Raw genomic sequence first — 23,666 nt, 5'->3', positions numbered from 1 at the left:
TTCCCTAGAATCCCATTCTGAATTAGCCCTTTAAGGACTGTATTACTATGATATGATGCAATATACATTCAAAGGAATAGTTTAGTTTTATATAAAAGATGAGGAGTGCAGAGTCTTTTTGGTGCGTTCTGTTTGTTTGTTTGCTTGTTTGTTTTTAGTTAAGGAGTGCAATATATGTTTTCTTTAGCTGTAAAAGCACAATCAAGGCAACATGATAAGTGAGTCAGTGTTGTAAAAGTAAAACTAATTTTGCCTTCACTCACATGAGCTATAGAAGGAGGAAGCTTTATTGTCCCTGGGAAGGTGATAAGGCAGAGTAATTGTATATTATACTGTCCTGGAACATCTGCCTGAAGACTGTTGGAGCAATTCATCTATCATGGACGATACAGCATGTTTTGTCTTTCTGCTTTAACCCATCCCCACTGCTGGCCTGCACGAAGGTTTTGATAGGGACTGTGCCTGGGCTGGGGCTCACATTAATCAGTCCCCTTGTTCAACACTCCAGCTGACATAATTACAACCTGCGCACAGCAGTTATTCAAGTTGAGTCCTTGTCACTCGTGGTGCGAAACTACACAGCTCAGATCCCGAAGGAGATTGCCTTATCACACAGAACAAGGGCTCACAGGAGTTGAAGAGAATAGAAATGGGAAAATGTCTTCCGGGAGTACTATATATTCCTTTAAAATAAGACATTTGAGAGACTTACAAGGGACAAAGAGAAGCATTGTGCAAGGTCTGAAATGAACAGGTTATTATTTTTAAAAGGATTACACAGGCCATTTTTGTGAAATGGACATGCATTATTAAATAAATTCAGTGGTCTCTCTTATCATTCAGTGGCTCTGCACTATTAGTTTTCTTCAGAAGTGATAAAATAGTTTTTGACTTGTATAAGCTTTAAGTATCTCTCTGTAGAAATCATCAGAACACAACTAATAAAAGTGCTCATATTATACCAGTGAAATTGGCACACACATAAGGGAAGACCTGCAAGGATCAGAGTTAAGGGTGAAGGAAGAGGCATGCAAAAGGGCTTTCGAAGATGAGCAAGTTCATTAGTTTCTGCTGTTGTATGATACCGGAGTGTGAAAGGTGAAGCTAAAGAGAAAGTTTCATATTTTGCCATTCTTCCCTCTTTTCATGTTAACCCTCTGTGGGAAAAAAGACAAGTCCATAACATTATCTATGATAATGAAAGAAATTTATTTTCATGTAACATGATGGGGTTAATTTTATAGTGTGGTGGGCTTTTTCCTTAAAACAGAACCTTTGCATACAAAATCATAGGATAATTTGTTTGGTATTGGTCTATAAAATTCCTCAATATGACAGGATTTAATTGGTATCCAGAAGGCTTTTGCCTTCTGTTTAAATTTTTTTCTTCTTGGGTCAGTTTTTTGAAGTAACACCATTCAGGCAGTTGCTATTCTTCTCAATCAATAGATCTAGAGTGTTGCCCTGATTTCTCATCTAGTTAAAATCATGTTATGTGTGTTAGACATAATTGTGTATTGTTGAAAGCACAGTAAAAAACTGTCTATTCTGGGTGGTACAATTTTAATCTAATACTTTTACAAGACAGCTTATCTGCAACTTTGTATAGTCTCAAGTAGAAGTGCAGTAGAAGCTACCTTCTACATTTTACTTTACATATAAGTATGTTAGGTGAGTCAAATACATAGTTCAGTGCTTTCATTACATTTCAGTATCTTTTGGTTAAGTACACAGCACATTAATTTTGGTGTATAGGTCTCCAGTGAAAGTCCTTGTTCATGAAAACTGAACTGCATTTTCTCACTGAGCTGCAGGGCATCCTTACAGGCAAATGTACTCTTGTAAGAACAAAAATCATTTTTTGCTTGCTCCTTACTCTTAAAACCAGTTCTCCTGGGGTGAATGATGTCTGTGAAGTAAGCTCAAAGTACAGAGCCAAATGCTGCATTTACTTACATTTGTGCAGAAAATGGCATTATGAGGACATAATCTGAAGAGAATGATGTTTCTCTGATATATGCTTTCAACACACATTTTAGATTAGATAATCAATCACGCCTCCAATTAAACACCCAAATTTGACTTCCAGAATCTAAGATGGTTTTGCAGTATTGACAGCCAGGAAGAATATATTTTAATTTGCAGACTGAACAAATTTCCATGACATCATGGAAGCACAATAAATGGCTGACCTCACAATGACATTTTTCAGACTTGAACTGTACTTCTTGGGGACTTTGAGCCCAGAAAAAGCCTTAAGCTCAGCCAGTCTGACCTTCTACAGAAAACAAACTGCATAGGTGCTTTTTTTCCCAGTTTGCTCTGTACTGAACCTACTACTTCTGACTGAATTTTATGATCTAGAAACACATTCAGGTTTGATCTGAAAACAGGCAAAGTCGTAGAATCAAAGTTGTAGAATCACAGCTTCTCTTCTGTGAAAGCATAATTACTGAAGAAATTGTGCTTTGTTTCTCAGTTGAATTTGACTTAACTTGTAGTCATTGCTTTTGGTTTTGTATAGATTTTCTCCAGGTTAGGTTGTCCCTTAATCACACCTTTATTCCATGTTAAATCTCATGGGCCAAGCTCAAGTGTAATAAGCAAACCAGAAGAGGGTTTTATTAAGTGTTTTAGAGATTTTTTACCCCACTTAACTTCTATTTCTATTTATAATCACTTTGTGGCTGTTTGTTCCCTTTTTTAAATATAGGCAGGAAGTAGATATTCTAGAATTAGTTTCTCCAATGTCACAAAGAAAACACTGCTTGCTACTTCCTTGCTTATACACTAAATATAGCATGGGGCCTTTTCTGCTTATAGCATCACACTAGAAATTCATGTTAAACTGATGGTCCACTAATACCTAAATAATTTTCAGTGTCACAGCTTTTCACAGCATTGTCCAAGTTACTTGCATGCACTGTGCAAAGGTGGGAGAGCTAACATGTAATTGTGTGTGTACATGTTGTGATTGAACACGCCTGGCTTCTGCGAGCACTCTGTATGATGGCAGTGTCATCCTTATTAATCATGCTGCCAATTACCGTGTTGTCTGCAAATTTTATTAGCAGGGATTTTATATATAGTTTTGGCATGCATAACAAAAGTTAATCTTTCAGACAATTATTGCTGTTTCCTTTGATAAATTGGAACATTTGAAATGAGGAAGAAAATGACCATCTCTTTTTGCATGGGGGGTTGGGGCTGGGATAGGGCAAGAAGAGGCACTGTATTAGCATTAAAAAAACCTACTTTGAGCAGAGATCGTACAGACCACGGTGCCCTGGGTACGAATCCAGGCTGCAAAGCAACAGGATCTGTCCTCTAGGGAACTGTGTTGTCACTAAAATGGCTGAAGGAACTGACACGAAGGCCAGTTGGACGAAGTACCATCTGCATCTGAGATTGACAGGCAGCCTTTAGGGTCTGTTGCTATCATTTCTGACTCCAGCAGCATTAGGAGTCCAGTTTCATCTTGTGCAGCCGCTAGATTGCACACCCTTTCCTAGGCTCCATCTGCACTTCTGTATCTGTGAAAATACTTAATGTGTTCCTGAGGATATACAAACAGACTCCACAGAATTGTTCAGTTACTTTATGTGGTCATTAAAAGAAGTACAATAGGAAAAAAATTGATGTTGAAAGGAAATGTGTGTCTTCAATTAAATTCATCCCAGCTTTTTTAAAAAATGGATGTTTTCCATGGCCTCATTTCAGCAAGGTATTTGATCATGTACATAAATTTAACCTTGTGAGTCATTCTTTTGAAGTCAACAGGGGCTGCTTGTACTTAAGCCACAAAAATGCGTAAGTACCTTGTTAAATCAGGGCCTGTGATACCTAAAGCCCAGTCTCCATCCTCGCACCACTGCAGAGATGCTGTTTCTCAGACCAACCTCTCTTTTATGCCATCTGCTCTAGGAAGAAAGGAAAGGGGGAGGGAGGAAGCCCAGGAACAATGGAGTGATTATTCTCAGTTACTGTGAAATAGATGAACTCCACCTGCTATTTCTGCCACTTAAACCTTGGCTGACACAGTGCAACAGTGCAGTGTGCTCAGCAGACCCCTGCATCCCTCATGCTGCAGGCACACAGGCCCTTGAGCTGGACCAGTACAGGGACCACTCTGCCTGCAGCAAAGTGGAAGCCAGGAGTTCTAGAAAACATTACAGAGAGTTTTCAGAAGCAGATCAGTCCTGTGAAAAATGCTTTGATTGTTGTTGTTGTTTTGTTTGTGGTTTGGTTCCTTTTTTTTCCCTTTCTTTGTTTTGCTTTTTTTTCTTCTCTAGTTGTTAAAAGGAGACACTGAGCCTCTCTCAGAAGAGCTGCTGGGCAGACTCATAAGCTGAGTGGCCCAGCTCTGCACAGCACCTATGGGGACAGTGAGGACCACAGCACACATGCAGAGATGAGGCACACTTCCATGACTTTCTGTACCCTTTCCACCCATTCCTTCCAAGTCTAGCAGTTTGGACAGGTTTCTATCTAAAAAGCATCTTTATTTCTTTCTCTCTTTTCTTGTGGAAAATAGAATTAATGGAAGCATTTAAGGCAGGATGCCTTATTTCCTTGGAGTCACAGATGGGCTTTCTCCTGGAAAAAATCAAATTTTCTTTAAATTGTGGAGTCTGTTGTTTGCCAGTTTTTTACAGAAATACTCTAAAAATTCATTAGTAGATCTAGATGCCAACACTGGGCCTACATTTTGGTTTTTGTTCACTGTGCAGAGTTGTAAATGGCTTTACAGATTCCTCAGAGGTAAACAAGACTAGAGTACATCTCTTCTTATTTCCCTTCAGAATTCCCAATTACCCTGAATTTGCCTTTAAAAGCACTTACTTTGGCTATCGTAATGATCAATTACTTGAAACTGGGAATTTTCATTCCAATACATTGTAAATAGAATGGTGGATCCGTGTCCAAATTACAATTTGGACATGCTAGTCTGCTGAATGGAGCTCAGATACAAGCAGTAATTATCAATCTTCCATCATTTTCTGTGCTGACGCACAAGTTTTTGCTGCTTCCCTACAGGGCTCAGCTACTTTTTAGCAGCCAGCATTGGACATCTGTCACACATACTGTATGTCATAACAAATAGATCATTACAGAAAAAAATGCAAAGCTAAAAATGTAGAAAAGCAGAAAACATTATGATTATTATCCCTGGGTGTTGGTATAATACTATCAGAATAAATCCCAAGTACATTTTTATTATTTTCTTTGTGAAGCTGACTGTATTATAAAATCTCATTAAAGCATGTAAATGTAGTGTACTCTCTTTTATTGACTACTTCATATTTTCTGAGTGGCAATACATGGCAATACATGAGGCCACCATGTTGTTGGGCATGTTTTTTTATGGTACTGTGGGTGTGTATTTCAGTCACCTTTTCTGGGTAGAGTTGAAAAGCTGTGAGCAAATACTCGCTGCAGAAGCAGCTGTGGTGGCAAAGGCATTGCTTGTCCCCAGCAGCTCGCTGCCTCTGCCCACCAGAGGTCTGTAGGAACAGCACAGGGAGGTGCTTGGCAGCAGTGACACAGGCAGAGCTGAGCTGGCGCTGGGACATTGGAATTGCCCTCCTGAGCTCCCACAGAAGGAGCTGTGTGCTGCTAATTCCAGCAATAGTATTGTAAGTCACTTGAGAATTGAAGTTGGTTGCAGAGCATATCCATGCGATTGTATCTCCACTCACTTAAAACCTGAATAAAAGGTAACACTTATATCCATGTGATTGTTTCCCCACTCACTTAAAACCTAAATAAAAGGTAGAACTTTTGCTTTTAAAGGCAAAGAGCAAGGAAAAAGAAACCCAGGTACATGTTAGTAGTGAGGAGGATGAGAAAATGTATTGCATTTCTTGTACATATATACATAAATGTGTGTGTTAATATCTAATAGTTATTGCAGTTTTATAATGTATGTTTCAACACGTTACCACATTTTTGGCTATGATATTTTGCTGGTCTTTTTATTATTTTTTGTGCAATACTATATTGACTTGTAGCACTGAAGGGGTAAGCTTTAGCTTTTAAACTTGCGGTCTGGATTGCCAGTGGTATGTGCAGATTATGCATTATTATGTAGCTAGTTTGCACTACCTGGCAATCAGTTTATTTTATTTTAAAACCTGAAATGTAGCTAAATCTTGAATAATCAGGGAAGGATTTTTTGTTGATTGGTTGATTGGGTGGTTGGTTGGTCTGTTGGTTGGTTGGTTGGTTTGGGTTTTTGCTGAATAAGTGGGCAGAGTGGCTGTCATTGTGGAGGTTTTGATTGTATAATGTAATTACCACAGACTGTGGTATTTTTTTTCTTTCCTGTCAAGAAAATATTGCCCATTAGGTTGTTTACCACCGCTCTACTGAATGCTAGTTTCCGTAGAGTTTACTGACAGCAAGAAACAAAGGCAGGAGAGAAGGGTTGCATTTTGGAAAGCAGTAATGCTGAAAACAACCTGAAAGGTCACCGCATTTAACTGAGTGTGCAGGAGCTCTTGGTGCTGCAAGAATGTCATGGTTTGACCAGGAAGAAGTTGGGAATTCTGGGAAGCTGTGGTCAAACCAATGAAGGTTTTGGGTTTCATACTGACACCTGGTGTAGCCAGTGGGGTTTGGACACACCTCCGAGAATACACAGGGGTTAAAAGCAGGGCACTGCCCTGGCACTTCCTCTTTTTGGACATCGCGGCCGAGGAGTTCAGACCTCTCTCCCTCGCCCGGCCCGCTGCTGCTGGGCGGGGGAGGGGCCAGCCATGCGGTGAGGCCTGGGGGCCTGGACAGAGATGGTGTTGAGGGGGCTTCGAGGATGGAAGGGGGGGGGAGCCCCAAGAGACATCGGGCAGCCAGCCACCCCCCCCCCTCTTCCCCCCCCCCAGGAGAGCAGGAGAGCAGCCAGCGAGAAGGGGGAGGAGGACTGCCCGGCCGCAGCGGCAGCGTGTGGGCAGCGTGCGTGGGAGCCGTCCGACAGACAGAGACTGAAAACTTTTAACCCTTTCTTGCATGATTGGGGCCTTACAAAAATGCTAATCCTCCTCGAAGCTGAATAAGAAGGGAGATGAGAGATAAGGACTTTGACCCGGAGATTGTGGAGATGATTGGATGGGGAGAGATGATTTGGAGTGGCCTTTTGGCTGGACTTGTTCTTGTAGCCATGGACTCAGTTGTTCCTGTGACACAGACTGCATTTAGGGGGAGGCAGTGCCTCAAAACCAGGAGGGTTCATTTGTGAGGACCCCCCGGCCCCAGGGGGTTGGAAATATATGGGGGGGACAGTTGTCCCAAAAGCAGAGACTGTGCCTTTTTGGAGTGAGACAAGGCATCCTTGAAAGACCACCCTAAAAGCAGCTCTGGCCATGTCTCGGTGGTGAGAGCACTGAGCATGGAAGGAACGTGTCACAAGCGGCAAATGGACTTTCCGGGCGGTGCCGGAGTGACAGGGAAGCACACGAGGGTCTCAGTGTGTCTCCACGAGAAGCCTATGGAACAAGAAGGACTCCTTTCCCTCTTCATGAACTGATGTTTGAGTATACTAAAGTGTCGTGCCGGACTGGGCAGTTGGTATTTTTGAGAGAATGTATTGGATTGGGAAAGTCAGGGAGTGGGGAGGAGGAAAAGTGGTTTTTGTAAGGTTTTCAATTTTTTTTCTTTTCCTTATAGTCTTTCCTATTTTTTCCTGTAGTTTTAGGTAATAAAGTGTTATTTATGTTTAAGTTGGAGCCTGTTTTGCTTATTCCTGGTCACATCTCACAGCAGACACCAGGGTGGGGCATTTTCATGGGGGCACTGGCTCTGTGCCAGGCTCAAACCATGACATTTTTTGGTTCCCTGGACCGGGAAATCGAATCACGGGAGAATGATGAGGTAAAGCTGTGAGATGAGACCAAGAAGAATAAGGAAAGCATGTACTAAGTTAAGGTAGATGAATAGTCATAGTGAATCTAAGGTATTGTTGTGTAGAAGTGTTTTGTAATTTTGTTGATAATTTTAGAAAGTGTATTCTCGGAGGTGAAGGGTGGAGTGTCATGGTTTGACCAGGAAGAAGTTGGGAATTCTGGGAAGCTGTGGTCAAACCAATGAAGGTTTTGGGTTTCATACTGACACCTGGTGTAGCCAGTGGGGTTTGGACACACCTCCGAGAATACACAGGGGTTAAAAGCAGGGCACTGCCCTGGCACTTCCTCTTTTTGGACATCGCGGCCGAGGAGTTCAGACCTCTCTCCCTCGCCCGGCCCGCTGCTGCTGGGCGGGGGAGGGGCCAGCCATGCGGTGAGGCCTGGGGGCCTGGACAGAGATGGTGTTGAGGGGGCTTCGAGGATGGAAGGGTGGGGGAGCCCCAAGAGACATCGGGCAGCCAGCCACCCCCCCCCTCTTCCCCCCCCCAGGAGAGCAGGAGAGCAGCCAGCGAGAAGGGGGAGGAGGACTGCCCGGCCGCAGCGGCAGCGTGTGGGCAGCGTGCGTGGGAGCCGTCCGACAGACAGAGACTGAAAACTTTTAACCCTTTCTTGCATGATTGGGGCCTTACAAAAATGCTAATCCTCCTCGAAGCTGAATAAGAAGGGAGATGAGAGATAAGGACTTTGACCCGGAGATTGTGGAGATGATTGGATGGGGAGAGATGATTTGGAGTGGCCTTTTGGCTGGACTTGTTCTTGTAGCCATGGACTCAGTTGTTCCTGTGACACAGACTGCATTTAGGGGGAGGCAGTGCCTCAAAACCAGGAGGGTTCATTTGTGAGGACCCCCCGGCCCCAGGGGGTTGGAAATATATGGGGGGGACAGTTGTCCCAAAAGCAGAGACTGTGCCTTTTTGGAGTGAGACAAGGCATCCTTGAAAGACCACCCTAAAAGCAGCTCTGGCCATGTCTCGGTGGTGAGAGCACTGAGCATGGAAGGAACGTGTCACAAGCGGCAAATGGACTTTCCGGGCGGTGCCGGAGTGACAGGGAAGCACACGAGGGTCTCAGTGTGTCTCCACGAGAAGCCTATGGAACAAGAAGGACTCCTTTCCCTCTTCATGAACTGATGTTTGAGTATACTAAAGTGTCGTGCCGGACTGGGCAGTTGGTATTTTTGAGAGAATGTATTGGATTGGGAAAGTCAGGGAGTGGGGAGGAGGAAAAGTGGTTTTTGTAAGGTTTTCAATTTTTTTTCTTTTCCTTATAGTCTTTCCTATTTTTTCCTGTAGTTTTAGGTAATAAAGTGTTATTTATGTTTAAGTTGGAGCCTGTTTTGCTTATTCCTGGTCACATCTCACAGCAGACACCAGGGTGGGGCATTTTCATGGGGGCACTGGCTCTGTGCCAGGCTCAAACCATGACAAAGAAGTATCCCAGAATTCCCACAACTGGCTGAAACTGGAGAATGCTGAGCATGGGGAAAGTCATAGCATCCATGTATTCAGCACTGGTGTGAAATGTGAATGTATTCAAAGCTTAAAGCAACTGGAAAGAATGTAGGAGAACCTGATGATTCCTCAGAGTGAGTTGAGAGGAGCTCAGTCTCTGTAGCTCTTCCATGGAGACCCAGGTATTAGGAAATCCTAGAGCCAAGCAAGGTGTGTTGGACATGTAGCACTGTTAGCTGAATGCAGGGGGATAAGAAATGAGACTGTTTGTAAAAGGGAGATTGATTAACTGAAGAGTAATTTGCCTATAATTTCAAAAGACTCCCTGTATCTCTCCATCAGAAGCCATGTTTTAATATCAAAAGGGTTGTGGTATGAGGAAAGAATCACTGGACAGTTTATGAACTGTGCTGTCAGTGAGGTCATACTAAATATAACTTTGTGTTTCTAAAAATCTATCCCTCTCTTTTGCTAGTGTAATTACATTATTGCAATTTTGATTTCAAGATAGTTTTCCAAGTTAGATGGTATTTTCTGTGAAAGAAATACTTGCATACGTGTGGTGAATAACTGAGGTTAAGAATCTACAATGGTGCATGTTGCTTCATTGAGAAGCTTGCTTTCAATCATAATTGCTTTTATGATGAAAGTGTCCAGAAAGTGTCTGGATACTTTGCTATTTTTCAATCAAAGTGCTGCAATTTCTCTTTACTTGCAGGTTCCATAGCAGGGTATAAAGGCTGCAGAAGACCTTCAGAATGCTGTCTGTATGAGGGTGAACATGATACATACTGACAAACAGGGAAAAAATAGAAATCTTTTCAATCAGTTTGTTGTATCACTGTGTTTGTTTTTATGTTGTAAATAGTGATGTCAATGGAGCTGCCCTAAGTCCTTTATGTTACATGCATTTCTCTGCAGAAAGGAAGTTTATACCTAATGTTCTGGAGAAGGCCTTTTGAAGGTTTATTTTGTGCAAATAAGAGTCCTAGAAGGTGCTAAAATTTTAAAAAAATTAGTGGACTAGATAATTAACATTTTGCCTCATTTACACCCCTGAAACCTTCCATTTCCATGTCTTGCATGGAAAGTAAGTATCTTTCTGAAAATGTCAGGCACTGCATAATTGAAGATTGTTCTAATTTCAGTTTCTTGTTAGTAAATAGGAAAAAATTTATTACTTCCTACAATATTTCATTTAGCTGTTTAATACAATGCTAATTTATTGTCATGTAGAAAACCCTTAAAAATATAGAAACATTCCTATTCTGCATGGGCAAAATTAATGACAGATATTTTGTGAATTTCTCTTATTTCGTGATTTTTATCCAAAACATTACGTAAAAGACAAGGACAGCAGCCACAGGTCTGCAGTTAACTGCTGAACTTGGGTGCTCACAGAGGCACCCAGGTAGGGTGGGAGATGTCTTTGGAGACGTTCAGAAATGTTCCTGGGCAACTGGCCAAGGGTCATCCTTCCTGAGCAGCAGGGATGGACCAGACAATCTTGAGAAGTCCCTTTGAGCATGCTGTGATTCTGTGACTGAAGTACCATTTTAAATTTGACAAGTGATTTCCAGTTTATGATACTGGAATATGCAGCAACATTTAATTTCTTGAGAACAGAAAAAGGTACCTGGTTGTTAGGAAGGGACTTGTAATGGCAGCATGGAATATGCAGCTAGAGCAGCAATGGGAACGCATCGCTGTGTGATGGATGTTAGAGACAAATGCCCTTTTTCATCTTTTTCCAGAAGAGGTTTTCTGTTCATCCTAAGCAGTAGCTACATTTCTCAGGAGAATCTTACCATCTGTCTCCCTTATTTCAAAGTGTTATCCTTTACAGAAATGTGGGAGCTCTCCTGGATGTGGAAAATAGGCCTATGCCCTTCCCAATATACCAGTCTTTCATGGAGGAGGTCATGCAGGTTTGTTGCATGGGAAGTATGCATGGAAAGCCCCTCGAATTTCCTGTTCATCTGCAACATACCTTAGCAATATGTTCCATCTCTTCTTTCACTGTATATAGCACTGACAAGACACTGAAAAATCCATACAGGCCTCCCTCTTCCCTTTAATAGGGTTTTGTGAGATTTGCATCAAGTCTCAGACTTTTCTTCACATCTAATAAGAAAACTTAGTGTAAGACATGAAATAAAAAGAAAACTTTTTATTGTGTTTCTCTACATCAGAATTAAATGTAAATTCATTGACTGTAGCTTTAGACTGATTAAGTCACTCTAAAGAGTTCTCTTCCTGTTTCTTAAGAACATGGACAAATTGACAGAAATATGTAGATTTGATTTTAAAAATGGATCATAAGGATGGAAGCTTGCTTATATGAAGCAATGGTAATAGTAATTTAACTTAGAAACCTCTACTTTACTGTAGCTTTAGTGAAATACAGGCTAGTCTCCTAAAACCTGCATTTCTTTGTTTGTGGCCGTAATTCAGACTGGAACTCAAAAACCAGAAGGACTTTCCTCAAACAATTTTTATTGCACTGGGCTCTGTTTTCCAAATTTCAGAACAAAGGAAATCTGTATTTCAATGTTTATAAACACCTGGAAGTGAATCTTATCATACAAGGCCTGTCAAAACCGTAATTATCATCACCATTGCAACATTATAATGTTTTAGTTATATTCATGTCATGAGATAGCTTTGATAGAAATCCAGTGCTGTTTAAAATCATAGGCCTCTGAGTTTACTCATACAATATAAAGTGATGTAACTACACACACTTTGTGTTGGTGGGGGTGTTTTGTGTCAGACGTATGATAACATGCTTGTACAGTACATGAGAAAAGACTCCTAATAAAACACACATTCAAAGCACACTGAGTGATTAAAAAACATTTTATATGCAGTACACTTTTGTCCTATCGTATTTAAAGGTATCACTTGGATTCAGAAGGGCTTGGATTTGCCAGTTGTTGCCATCATGGTTTACCTTTATGATGGCAATTGCTGCTTTGCAACCTAATACAAGGGGCCATTTGTAATGCCCTGTGATCTCACATTCCTCATTTCTGATTAAGCCTTCCTGGCTTTGTTACATGGAAAAATATGGGTTTATATTTTTTATATCTGTATGTTGGTGTGTTTAGTGACAGATTTTTACTGATGACTGAATAAATGAGGCTTCAGGATTGCTCTGTTTAAAGTGGCTGGAGGAATTTCCAAATCAAAGGAGATAGAACTGGCCTTTTATTGCTTGAACAGCCTGGGTTTTCTTCACAACTCTTACATAGGTCTCCACAGATCCTTTATATATTTCACAGAAATATTTCAAAGTAAAAAGTTTTATATATTTCCTTAGCATAGTATGAGAGCTGAGCTAAAAGAACACAGGAATTTTATTTCAGATTCATATGCTCTGCTTTAATCTATTGCCCTTTAAAGTATAACCCATGATAGAAGGTTACCAGGTTGTCTCCTGCTTTCATTGCAGTATGTGTATACTGTATACCATTTTTTCCTTTTTTTGTAAAATACTTATTTCATTTTAACAACATTTATGAGCACTGTAAGGTTTTTAGGGCTGAATCCTGAAAGATGCTGAGGACCAATATTTTCTATATTTTTCAGTGATAAGTGTCTTCTCTGACATTCTCAGGCATCTGATCATGATACCAGTATATAGCAGATGGACATGACAGAGGGTGAGCTTTGGCAGCACCGTAAGGCAGATACCAACTTTACCTTGTCCATTTCCGAGGGAGAGACAAGCATTCCAGCAGAACTTCAAGCTGCTACTTCCAGTTTATTTTGGAGGTCTTTTTTTTAGGTGCTTGTTACTGTAGAATTTCTGTCATGATGTAGAATCATGATGTCGTTTCTATCATCTATAATTTTTATCATAATGTAGAATTTCCACTCCATGATAGATATATAATCAGTTCCCAAAGTGCTACTGTTGTCTTACTTGAGTATTTGTGAAGTATTATGCATTTATGTCGTTTACACGAGTGTTTGTACTTTTTTTCAGTTAGGCTGAATTACTGTTCTTCTGTTCTTAGTTTGGCAATAATAATAGTATGTGCTAGAAAGAAAGTCCAAACAATAAACAAAACACCAAAGCAGTGGTACACATGAACAATTCTGTTCTTTTGAGTAAAAAATAAACATACTGACTATTTCTGATTTAAATAAATGGTGCAGCAATGTATTTCATGTAGGATTAATGACTAAGTTTGAATAAGTAGGAAATTCTAATGCAAAATAATTTTGTAATGAGACTGGAATATTTGAAAGACTAAAAATTAAAAATTATTTCCATATGGATTGCCCTGTGAATAAAGGAAATATGATTTTTTTTCAGAAATATGATTATAAATATTGCTTTGAAATATGTTAAACTAATTGTATATGTAATTTGACTTTTATGCATGAAAACTCCACTACTTTCACAATAGCTGTTTTTAAGATGCAAACCAGAATCCGTGTGTATTTTCAAAAATATTTAAACTTGAGCAACTCAATTCTCTTTCCTAGGAACAGTTCACACAGTGAGATGAAAGTTGGTGGAACATACTTCAAAAATCATTCACTGCAAGTCCTGTTGAATTTAGGAACTGTGTAGGAAAGGTTCATGTGAGCTCCACTGGGAATATTATAGGCATTTTTGTATTTCAATTTTGCGAAGTAAAGATTTTTCTTTAATTAATTTCTGTTAATTCTTCTGCTTAATTTCCGTCAATCGCTGATTACCACGAGAAAAATAGAAATTCGGTAAATGTGACAAATCAATCATTCTGGTTCAGATGTAATGTTCAGTTAACCTGAAACAGCTTTGGGAGCCATCATGCAAAGGACAACATTTGTGCAAAACCTAAGAGGATGCAAAAAATCTACAGATAATGAAAAATGAGTGATGACTACTGATTTTCTGTTATATAACACTAGGTTTCATTTGAACCACTGGTAGAAAATAATTTTTTTTTTTTTTTAATTTTCCTTGCTGTTTAGGTCTAACTGTGCAGAAAATATCCGTAAACACATCTTGCATACGGGAAAGCACGAAGGAGTAAAAATGTATAACTGTCCTAGGTGTGAGTATGGAACAAATATCCCTGTGGAGTTTCGGAACCACTTGAAAGAACTGCATCCAGACATTGAAAATCCTGATCTGGCATACTTGCATGCTGGTAAGGTCCTTGCTCCCTTTGCTTACAAATTCTTTTCAAAATGCACGTGCTTAAATGATAGTAATAACAAAACAAGAAGTTATTATCATTTATTCTGAAGAAGCGCATGGTTTCAAAATAGGCTTCATCCTCTTCAAGTTTTCCAGGGTTAAAGATTATGCATTAAGCACTGAAATCTATTCATGTTATACAAACAAATCTTGCAGTTCAATAAACATCAGAAGTGCGTGCTATTCAGATGCCTCATTTTGAAATCTAACTGAACTTTTAGAGAGAAATATTTTTTTAACATTTTTATTAAGTTCTCTGCCTATGCTATTCCCCCAAGAACAGAAAAACAAAATTCCATAGGAAATACAGTGGCAAATTAATGCACTGCTTTAAAAATTCTTAGATTTCATTACAAAATGTAGACTGTTTTTCATTAAAAGATAGAACAACAGAGCTCAACCAACAACTTAGATGTTTCTTTTCAGGCTTTGTGTTAGAGAGCACACACATGGAAGTCACTGGAGGAATGCAAAAGAAAAACATTGCTTTGGAAACAGGAATTAAAAGAAAAAACATGGGGTGTCTTCTGTTTAGGAACAAATTTTTGTAGTTTTTATTTGCTTTTGGGTTATTTTTTAATAGATTCTACAGTTCAGATTGGAAGGCAGAAGATTAATGGAAGCATCAAGTTAGGAGAAAAAAATAAAGAGTTCAGTGGTGGGAGGTTAGGAGAAATAACAAAATTAGTGTGGAGCTTGAATGAAATGTGATCTTAATGCAGGAGAGGCAGATAACTTAGACATCACGGAGTGGAAAGACAAGTCAGAGCTGTGGGAAAAAAGAACAGATGGTAAGAAGAAAGAGTTGGGGAATCCAGAGGAGGAAGAAGCTATGTGGGCCAGAGTCTCCCTGAGATGCAAATTAATCTTCCATTGAATTATTACTATTAGTACTCCTGTGTCAGATGTGAATCTTGTGTCAGGAATTAATATCCTAGTTTTTGATATCCTTATATCTGTAAAAAAACAAAACCTGGAGAGTTTTCATGCAGCTTTGTGCTGTACATACACTGTAGTTATTTTAAAACCTCTCAGTCTTCTCAAAATGACTGCTTGCTTTCCTGACTAGAGGCAGTGTATTATTTGTACGATATATTTCTATTTGCCAAGTATTCCACTTCATTTTGGAACCAATCATCATGTCATGTCAGCATATGGTGGATAATATCTGGATGTGCAAACAAAATGCCAGTTGGCAGAATACCAATTTCAAAATAGGTCAGAAAACTGATCACATTTCACCATAGTTCTCACTAAAGCAAATGAATATTCAACTCAGAGCTTAAATCCAGACATTGTTGGATCTTTATTACAATAATCCCACTTAATATTAAAAAATCAAATGCTTTCAATAGGCAGATGGATATAACAGAGAGCTGTAACAGTGATTGAATCAGTAACATTCCAAAATTACAAACATTTTATGTATATTTTGCCATTATTAGTTCAAGACTATATCTGGATAAATCAATTGTTCATTGCAGCATGCTGTGGTTAAAACTGTTCAGCTTGCCTGTCTTGGTAACACAGGAAAACAGTCATCAGTGTGTTGTATCCTAATGATATTTCTTTTCTATATATTCACTCTTACACTGTAGAAATCCTCTTGCACTAAACAGGGTACTGTGCAAATATTTAGGACTAGCAAGAACAGATTGTCAGGCTCGCCTAGGACTGGTATGCAACAAAAGTCTTGAAACAATGTTTGTATAATTCCATTATAGAAAGGATGATACTGTATTTTCCTTTCAAAAAGAAACACTATTAAAGAGAAACCTGGGTGATAATTGTGTATTGATACCACAGTTAAATTAAGGGAAGTTTATTTTCTTCTTTTCAATCCATTTCTGACTGCTGGACATCTGAGAGTTAAAGGTTTTAGAAAAGGTTTTTAGAGGAATGAAGGACAACTCCTGTGCCCTGGCTAACATCCCTTATAAAAATAAGATTTGTTCTGTGTCTGGTTCACAGTTACTGATGACTTATTGGTCATTGGCTGCACCCACAGAGAATCTACAACACGACATAGAACCCCTTAGGATGATAGGAGTATGAAAGTGTCATCCAAGATTGATTTTTTTTTTTTAAACTTAAACATATTTGTCTGTCTTTTATGTTCTAATATTGCTTTGTAAGAGGAAAGCTGGCCTTTTGCTTCTTTGAGCAGATAGAGTAAGTATCTTCACTGGCAAAGAGACAGACACCCACTCCAGCGACTTTGAAGGACAGGCAGAAATTCCTTCATCACACCTCATCAAGAGTGGAGCTGTGGGGTACCTTTGGGATGTGACTGGGAGTAAAAGCCAAGTCTGTTTCTTGTCTGTGAAATTAAGATTGACAGTTGGATTTCTAATTTAGATTTAATGTTCTTTGTAATTGTTGCGGGAAGAGTGGAAGCTTCAGACAAGCCTTAGCCTCAGACTTTGGCAACAGTTTAAGTTCAAGGAATCTCCCTGGCCTGCAAGTTCTAATGATGGCAAGTCAGATCTGTTTATAAAATGAATTATTTATTAAACAGACAAGAGATAGCAGATGAAAGATCTTAATCAGAACCGCTTACTACAGAGTATAAAACGAAAAAGAACGGCTAGTAGCTTACAGCATAACATAAAAATGCACAATATCAAGGTACCTATATTGGAGATAGGAAAAGAAATAGTATTGATTAGGAGTCAAATGTAACTTATCACTGAAACCATGGTAATGTGCACATTCCTTCACTTAATCCCTGGGGAGTAACTGCAAAGCAGGTGTTCCTACTCAGGGGAGAAACTCCACACATTTCCAGGGAAATGTATAGAAAATCTCTGCTTTGTGGGAGTTTGGTATGGCTCTTACAGTTTTAAAGTGGATATCTGTCTGTCAAAAATCTGGCTTATCTTTCCAGATCTCACTTCCATTAGTAAGATGTTTATTGGCAGTTGGGAGGTGTCAACCCCATGGTGCCAAAATAACTCACTGTAAGAGAGCTTGTCTTGTTTGAGTTATCTGACTGGTTAACAAACAACAGATAAGCTCTGGTGGGGGTGAGCTGCCCTGCTACAACAATATAATGCTCTAATATTAGTTTCTAGTTAGCTTTCTTTGGCAGCTACTGTACTGCTTTATAGGGTCAGGATTAGTAAGGAGATTGAGGAAGCCGCATTTCAGAGGGAGAGACTGTGGAAGATGGAAGGCAAAAGAATTTGTCTTTTACATTTGTGAGGATGATACTCTAATTGCAAGGTGATAGCACTTCTAAATTGATATATAGAAATGCCAGCAAACCAGGTCTTCAGATTTTCTTTCCTCTTTTTGCTATAGGTTCCCTCTGTCATAGGGGGAGTTATTTAACAATACAACTATATTCCTTATAAATTTTAGATATTTTAAAACAATAACGGTCTGGATTATACTTTTGTCTTTAACTTTTAAAATTTATTACATTTGAGCAACAGGCTTTTAATCCACACAAGCCAACAAAGATATATGCAGTGCACATAAAATTGTGAATTGAATTTGATATACACTTTAAATACCAGTTTATGCATTTAACCTTAATTTTTATATGAAGCATCAAATCTGTTTTTTAAAAATGCCTGTGTGTTGTTCTGTAGGAGTTTGGTGCCTATTTCTCTATATTCTCTGATGCATTTTCTCAAGGTCTGTGTTAAAATTGAAATTTTGTTGGAAAAAAAAAACATGAATCCAGAGACTGTTAGCCATTATCCACAATATGAATTTATTTTCTTTTTAAAACCACTTTTACGATACTGATAGATTTTACAGCTGTTCTAAGAACAGATATGGGCTTATGAGCAAGGAATCCTGCAGGTAATGTTTAAGTGATAGAAATTTGGTTCTAGTGGAAACTGTTCATGTACATTCTTGTTGTCCATGTGCAAATCTGAATGTGTGTCATTACAAATGGAAAATGAATGCAATAGATGAGTGAATTGTCATATCATGTTGGTGACTATCATTTTAGTAGTTTTTCTAAAAATTAGATAGTTTTATTTTAAAAAGTTTGTTTCTCTACTGTGGGCTTGTCTGAATTGCGAGTCTCAAAGCAAGCTGAAGAAATATTTTGATTCTTGTGTGTGTTGCATTTCCAAAATACTTGAATGTATTTTGTTCTAACTGATGCTACATTGCAATACTGAGTTGAACTAAACCTGAATACTTTGTCAAGTGGGACAGGAGAAGGGCCCATACCTGTGGTAGATCTTGCAAGGGATCAGTATTCCAGTTTTGTTTCTCAGTGCTTCGTCCGCTTTGGAGAAACATCCCTTGGTAGAGATAATTTCAGTTTGAACTAAATGTTCATCATTTAGGAGCTCTTGTCTTATAAACATTGTGATACTATTATGATGCATTATTTATGTCCAAACAGTGTAATATCTATGCCTGAACATCTCCATTCTTCGAATAGCTGCAGAGTTCATGACATCTGTGGTGTGCCATAGTAGCCTTCTGTGGATACTAATCTGGTCATAAGCAAAAAACTCTTTAGAGAGAAGGGAAGCAGTTTGCTCATTATTGGTTTTGTGATGATGTTGAAAGTTATGCAGTGATACTGAGTGTTTTTTCCATATCGTTATTTCCATGCTGCACTGTTAAAGTGGAGATGATTTCCAAGAATGAATGCAACCCTAGAAATCAGAATAACCTGTTTTTTCACTGAACAAAAGATATAATGGTCCTGCTTTTTGTACAAGTTTTCTCATGTGCAAAATAGGTGCAATGCAAATAGTTTAAGTCACAAAGCTCTTGCTGTAAAATGGCTTCATAATGGTCAACTATGTGATTAGGGAACTGCTTAAGGCATTGAACAGAAAATTTGGCGATGTTTAATTTAGAATTAGCAGTCTTCTTGGAAGTCATTAAAAAAAAAATCAGTGAAGCCAGCTCAGCTCATTGTACTCTTTGGTAACATTTTTGTGTTTTTTATTCCTGTGACAGTGATACTATGCTTGCAAAGCACTCAAATTTTCCAGTGTGTGGTGAGAGTCTACCACCCATAGCCCATGAGTAGGAGTGGAGGATCACTTACTCCTGTGGATGATGACAGAACTAAAAGTGTGAGCTGCTTCCCTGCTCTGCACAGACATGTTTTGGGGAATGCTTGGAAGTACAGCTTTGTGTGCCTGTGCCTCTGTGAAAATTATAGGTGCCTCTGGGGTTGGGCATTCACAGAACAAAGATTGTGACGATTGTGTTTTGGCAGTTGGCTGCCTACGTGGTGATTGAACGCTTAGTGTTCATGAAGAGTTACATAATTCATGACCAAATGATAGATAGGTACTTGATTATAGTGTATGAGTTGCTTCACAGGGAGAAAATATCAGACATGAGCTACTCTTAGTCTAGCTGAGAAAAGCCTAAGAAAAATCAGTTACTGAAAGCGTAGTCAGACAAATTGAAATGAGAAACAAGGTGCAAACACTTAAATATGAGGTCAATTGAGCTCTGGCAGCAACTAGCAAAAGAAATTATTCTTCTTCTCTTCCTTTGAGCCTTGAGAAGACTGGATGTCTTTCTGGAAAATAGGTTTTAGGAGGGCCCAAGCTTGCTGGGTTCACTGCGAATCGTAAAGGGGCTTTGATGTACCAGAAGTCAGACTATTATCTAATAGTCCTTTCTGCTCTAAAACTTTCAAATAGTGTTAATCCAAAGCCTCCTGTTAAGGGCTGTGTTTGTGAATCTGTTTGTATGTTGCGATAGCAGTGGAATAGCTGAGGAGACAGCTAAGTCCCCCAAAGTGTTCTTTCTCAGAGAGGCAACATTCACATCATCAGTGCTAAATTTTTACTCTCTTTGAGCCTGAAGTGGAAATACACTCACTTAATCTGTTTGTTTCTAGGAAGTCAGTAAATCCCTGATAAAATATCTTGTAACATGCATTTATTTATTTGTTTATTGTGTTTAAAGAATCCATATAAAATCCTGCTCTTTCCCTTGCAGTTCCCTTACTGTGTAATTGTCTGTTCTTTTATATATCTTTGAAAAGTGTTTTTCGAAACTTTAAGTGCACTTTTCAAAAGGCTGTGCTTCCCCACATTTCTCTTTCTTTCTTTGCCTTTTGAGAAACAGGGCTGTACCAGCAACCTGCAGCATGATTGCATCATCAACAGGGGACAAAATTGTGATCCTATCAGTTGTAACAGTTGCAATATTCATGAATGGAATTCTGAAAGTTCAAATAGTTAATCCCAAATAAAATTGTGATCTTTATCCCACTTGACAGCTACATTTATCAAATTATTAAGAGAAAAAATTGATTGCTAAAAGTTATGGTGTGATCTATTATGTGATTTTATCAAGGTATAACTGTATTACCAAGTGGAAACTGCAGACTTATTCAGAATGTGAATTGGACACACAGAACCTGATAATATAGCAATTATATTAGTATCCTAGTGCTTTTCTTCTTCTAAATATTTTTTGCTACTCCTTTCTTTTCCATCTTTTTGATTCTTTAGTAGAAAATATGGAGTTAAAAAATAGGAAAAATGAAATCATAAAAGCCTGTTTGCTCTAATACTCTCTATTAAAATTTATCAAATTTTATCAAAATACAAATTTAATACAAATTTAATCTAAATTTATCAAAATACAAAAATATAAAATCAGTAAATGCTATTTATCAATGCAGCAATGGAAATACAAGTCAGTTGAGTACTTATACGAACTTGTAATTCATACCTGATGTAAAACCGCCAAAGAATAGATACACAGTTTTGTTTGCACGAGTATTTAATATTTTTTTTAATAGTTAATGTTCTTAGTCTTTATCACTGTTTAAATAAAACATTTTAAATGCTGTCATTTGAAGCGATATTAAAATTATCATTGCTAAACATAGGCAAATCAGGTGCAAGATTTTACAGCAGTGGAATATTGCTTGGGTTTCTAGTCAGATAAAGCATTATTTTTGGTGGCTGGTATGCTTTAAAAAAAGAAAAAAGCAGCAGCAGCTCTGCTTCAAACAGGTTTGCTCTTGTCATAGCTATTAGTACCAGTCTTTCAATAGCATGTCATGTTGATTGGCAGACACTCCCTTTCCTCTTTTGTGAGGAATAATAATTTTAGTGTGCGCTTGAAATAAAAACCTAGTATAAATGATTTTCTGTTTGTAAAGGAGAAAGCCAGGTTCTTTTTAACATATGTAGATTATGTATTATTGTGTTTCAGGAAGGATTAATCTGTGTTTAAAAAAAAACCAAGTAATTTTTTTAGAACTGTCATTTTTCAGAAGGCATTGTATACCTAGCAGAGCTTCCATAGCCAGGACATTTATCTGGGTGGTCATGACATCAAAGTTGGTTCTTTCCAGGTAACAAGTGAAGTAGAAAAAAAAAAAATTGACTTCTATGAAAGTACTTTGTCTTTTTTTTTTCCCTAGGATATTGCTTTTTCTGCTGCTGTTGAAGAGCATAGGGACTCCTTTCATAGTTCCTTCGTTGCTTTTCCTGAACAATCAGCATATATTCCTGCTGAGTGACATGAAAGGAGGTGTTGAAATATTTTGATGCAAATATTACATCATCTAATATTCAAAACCCACCACTATTAATATTAGTTACATCCTTTAAGTGAAAGGTATTCTCAGATAAGAATGAAAGCCAATCAGTCTCACTAAAGAAAAAAATGTTCAGAATATACTTTTAAAGGAAAAGGAAAATGCTGCCTAGACCAAAGTGTGGAACACCTCCTAATACCTCTGCTCAGTGGAGGTATAACAGGTGTCCTGTTGTGTGCCATAAGCTGCAGGGCCATTGCACAGGGGTTTCCATAGTGTGTGGAGCACCAGAACCTTGCAGTCACAATCCTGCTTTCTTTCCAGTGCACTTCTGTCCACGGCCCTCCTAGCAGTCATTGTTCCTTTTCTGAAAACTATCCCAGTTTGTAACAGGACAACCAACTTTTGTGGTGTGAACTATTGCTCCTGAGCAGATAAATCTCTTTGTCCATATCTAAATATTTAATCTGTGTGTTGGTGTGCACCTCCTTTCCTGTCGTTCCTCTCTGTGGCATTCCAGTTCCCCAAGTTGGGAACCTGGCTGGCCTGCATGGGGGCTGTGCCACTGTGGATGATAGAGAAACCCTCTTCAGGTCTGAATTTTTGTTGAAGCCTTAATACACCCTTGGATGAGCATCTGCTTTGCAAATTCCTTGCATTGCCCATGCTGGATCCCTGCTGGTATCCATAAAGACTGGTGCCTCTGCAAGGATGTCATGTTCACTGATGAAAAGAAGGTAATCTTACTCCAAGATACTATTTCATTATATTAATAGATAAAATATCCTTCATGAAGAACGAACCACATTATTGCCTATTTGGAGCTAAAAATAGGCTATCCTAACATAAAACTTTTAAAGCAAGGCTGAAATATTTAAGTGCAGAAGCAGAAGAAAGCCCTTAAGACATGACAGCCATCTAGAAAGGCAAAAATATTTAATTGTGCTAGAAGATATATATGCATAATAGTCTGTGGCAAATGTAAATAATAAAAGGAAATGCTAGTATTGGAATAGCAATATATTAAAATTCATACAAAAGCACCAAAAAATGAGATGTCAAGGTCATCAAGGAAACTTCTCAAACAAACAAAAAGAAAGATAATAATCTTACAGGAGGAATAAAAAATAAAGATATATAGTGCCTAGGAATAATTCAGGATATTTTTATGTGGAGATTGTCCTATACTCTAATTGCTTTCCTATTATATTTTTTTAAGTCTAGATCTCTCAGTCTATAATCTAGGGAATTTATACTGGAATTCTAAGAAATAAAAAGATCTTATTTTTTAATTTTCATTAAAGTAAATATAAAACAAATATAAGACACAACTTGAAGAATGAAATTAAAATTTTTATTTGAATGTGTGATAAATTTTTAATATATATAGTAGATAAAACTTATTTAATAACTTACATATTTAAACTATATTGAAAATAATTATATATTCCTAGTCTGGGATAGAAGTAATTTTTTAAAAATTTAATTCAAATGAAAATATAAATAATAAATATCTATAAATAAACTTAAATAATAAATTTTCTCAACTGTGCTGTCTTCATGATGTACTAATTATTTTATCACTTGCAGAGTTGAACTAACAGTTCTTCAAGACC

The 23,666-nt window shown here is 38.2% G+C and overlaps 1 protein-coding gene across 2 annotated transcripts in view; it reads left to right on the top strand.

The window, feature by feature from the left end:
• The window catches only part of ZNF407 (zinc finger protein 407), a 340,268-nt gene that overhangs the window by 226,987 nt on the left and 89,615 nt on the right, over window positions 1–23,666 (top strand). For both annotated transcript variants that reach the window (XM_064705737.1, XM_064705739.1), the window contains exon 8: window positions 14,321–14,499. In XM_064705737.1, coding sequence (XP_064561807.1) covers window positions 14,321–14,499 — 179 coding nt within the window. The remainder of the gene's footprint in view (window positions 1–14,320; window positions 14,500–23,666) is intronic.

Source organism: Zonotrichia leucophrys, chromosome 2 (assembly GCF_028769735.1).
Source record: "Zonotrichia leucophrys gambelii isolate GWCS_2022_RI chromosome 2, RI_Zleu_2.0, whole genome shotgun sequence".
NCBI lineage: Eukaryota > Metazoa > Chordata > Aves > Passeriformes > Passerellidae > Zonotrichia > Zonotrichia leucophrys.
This window is presented reverse-complemented; position numbering and strand designations above follow the sequence as displayed.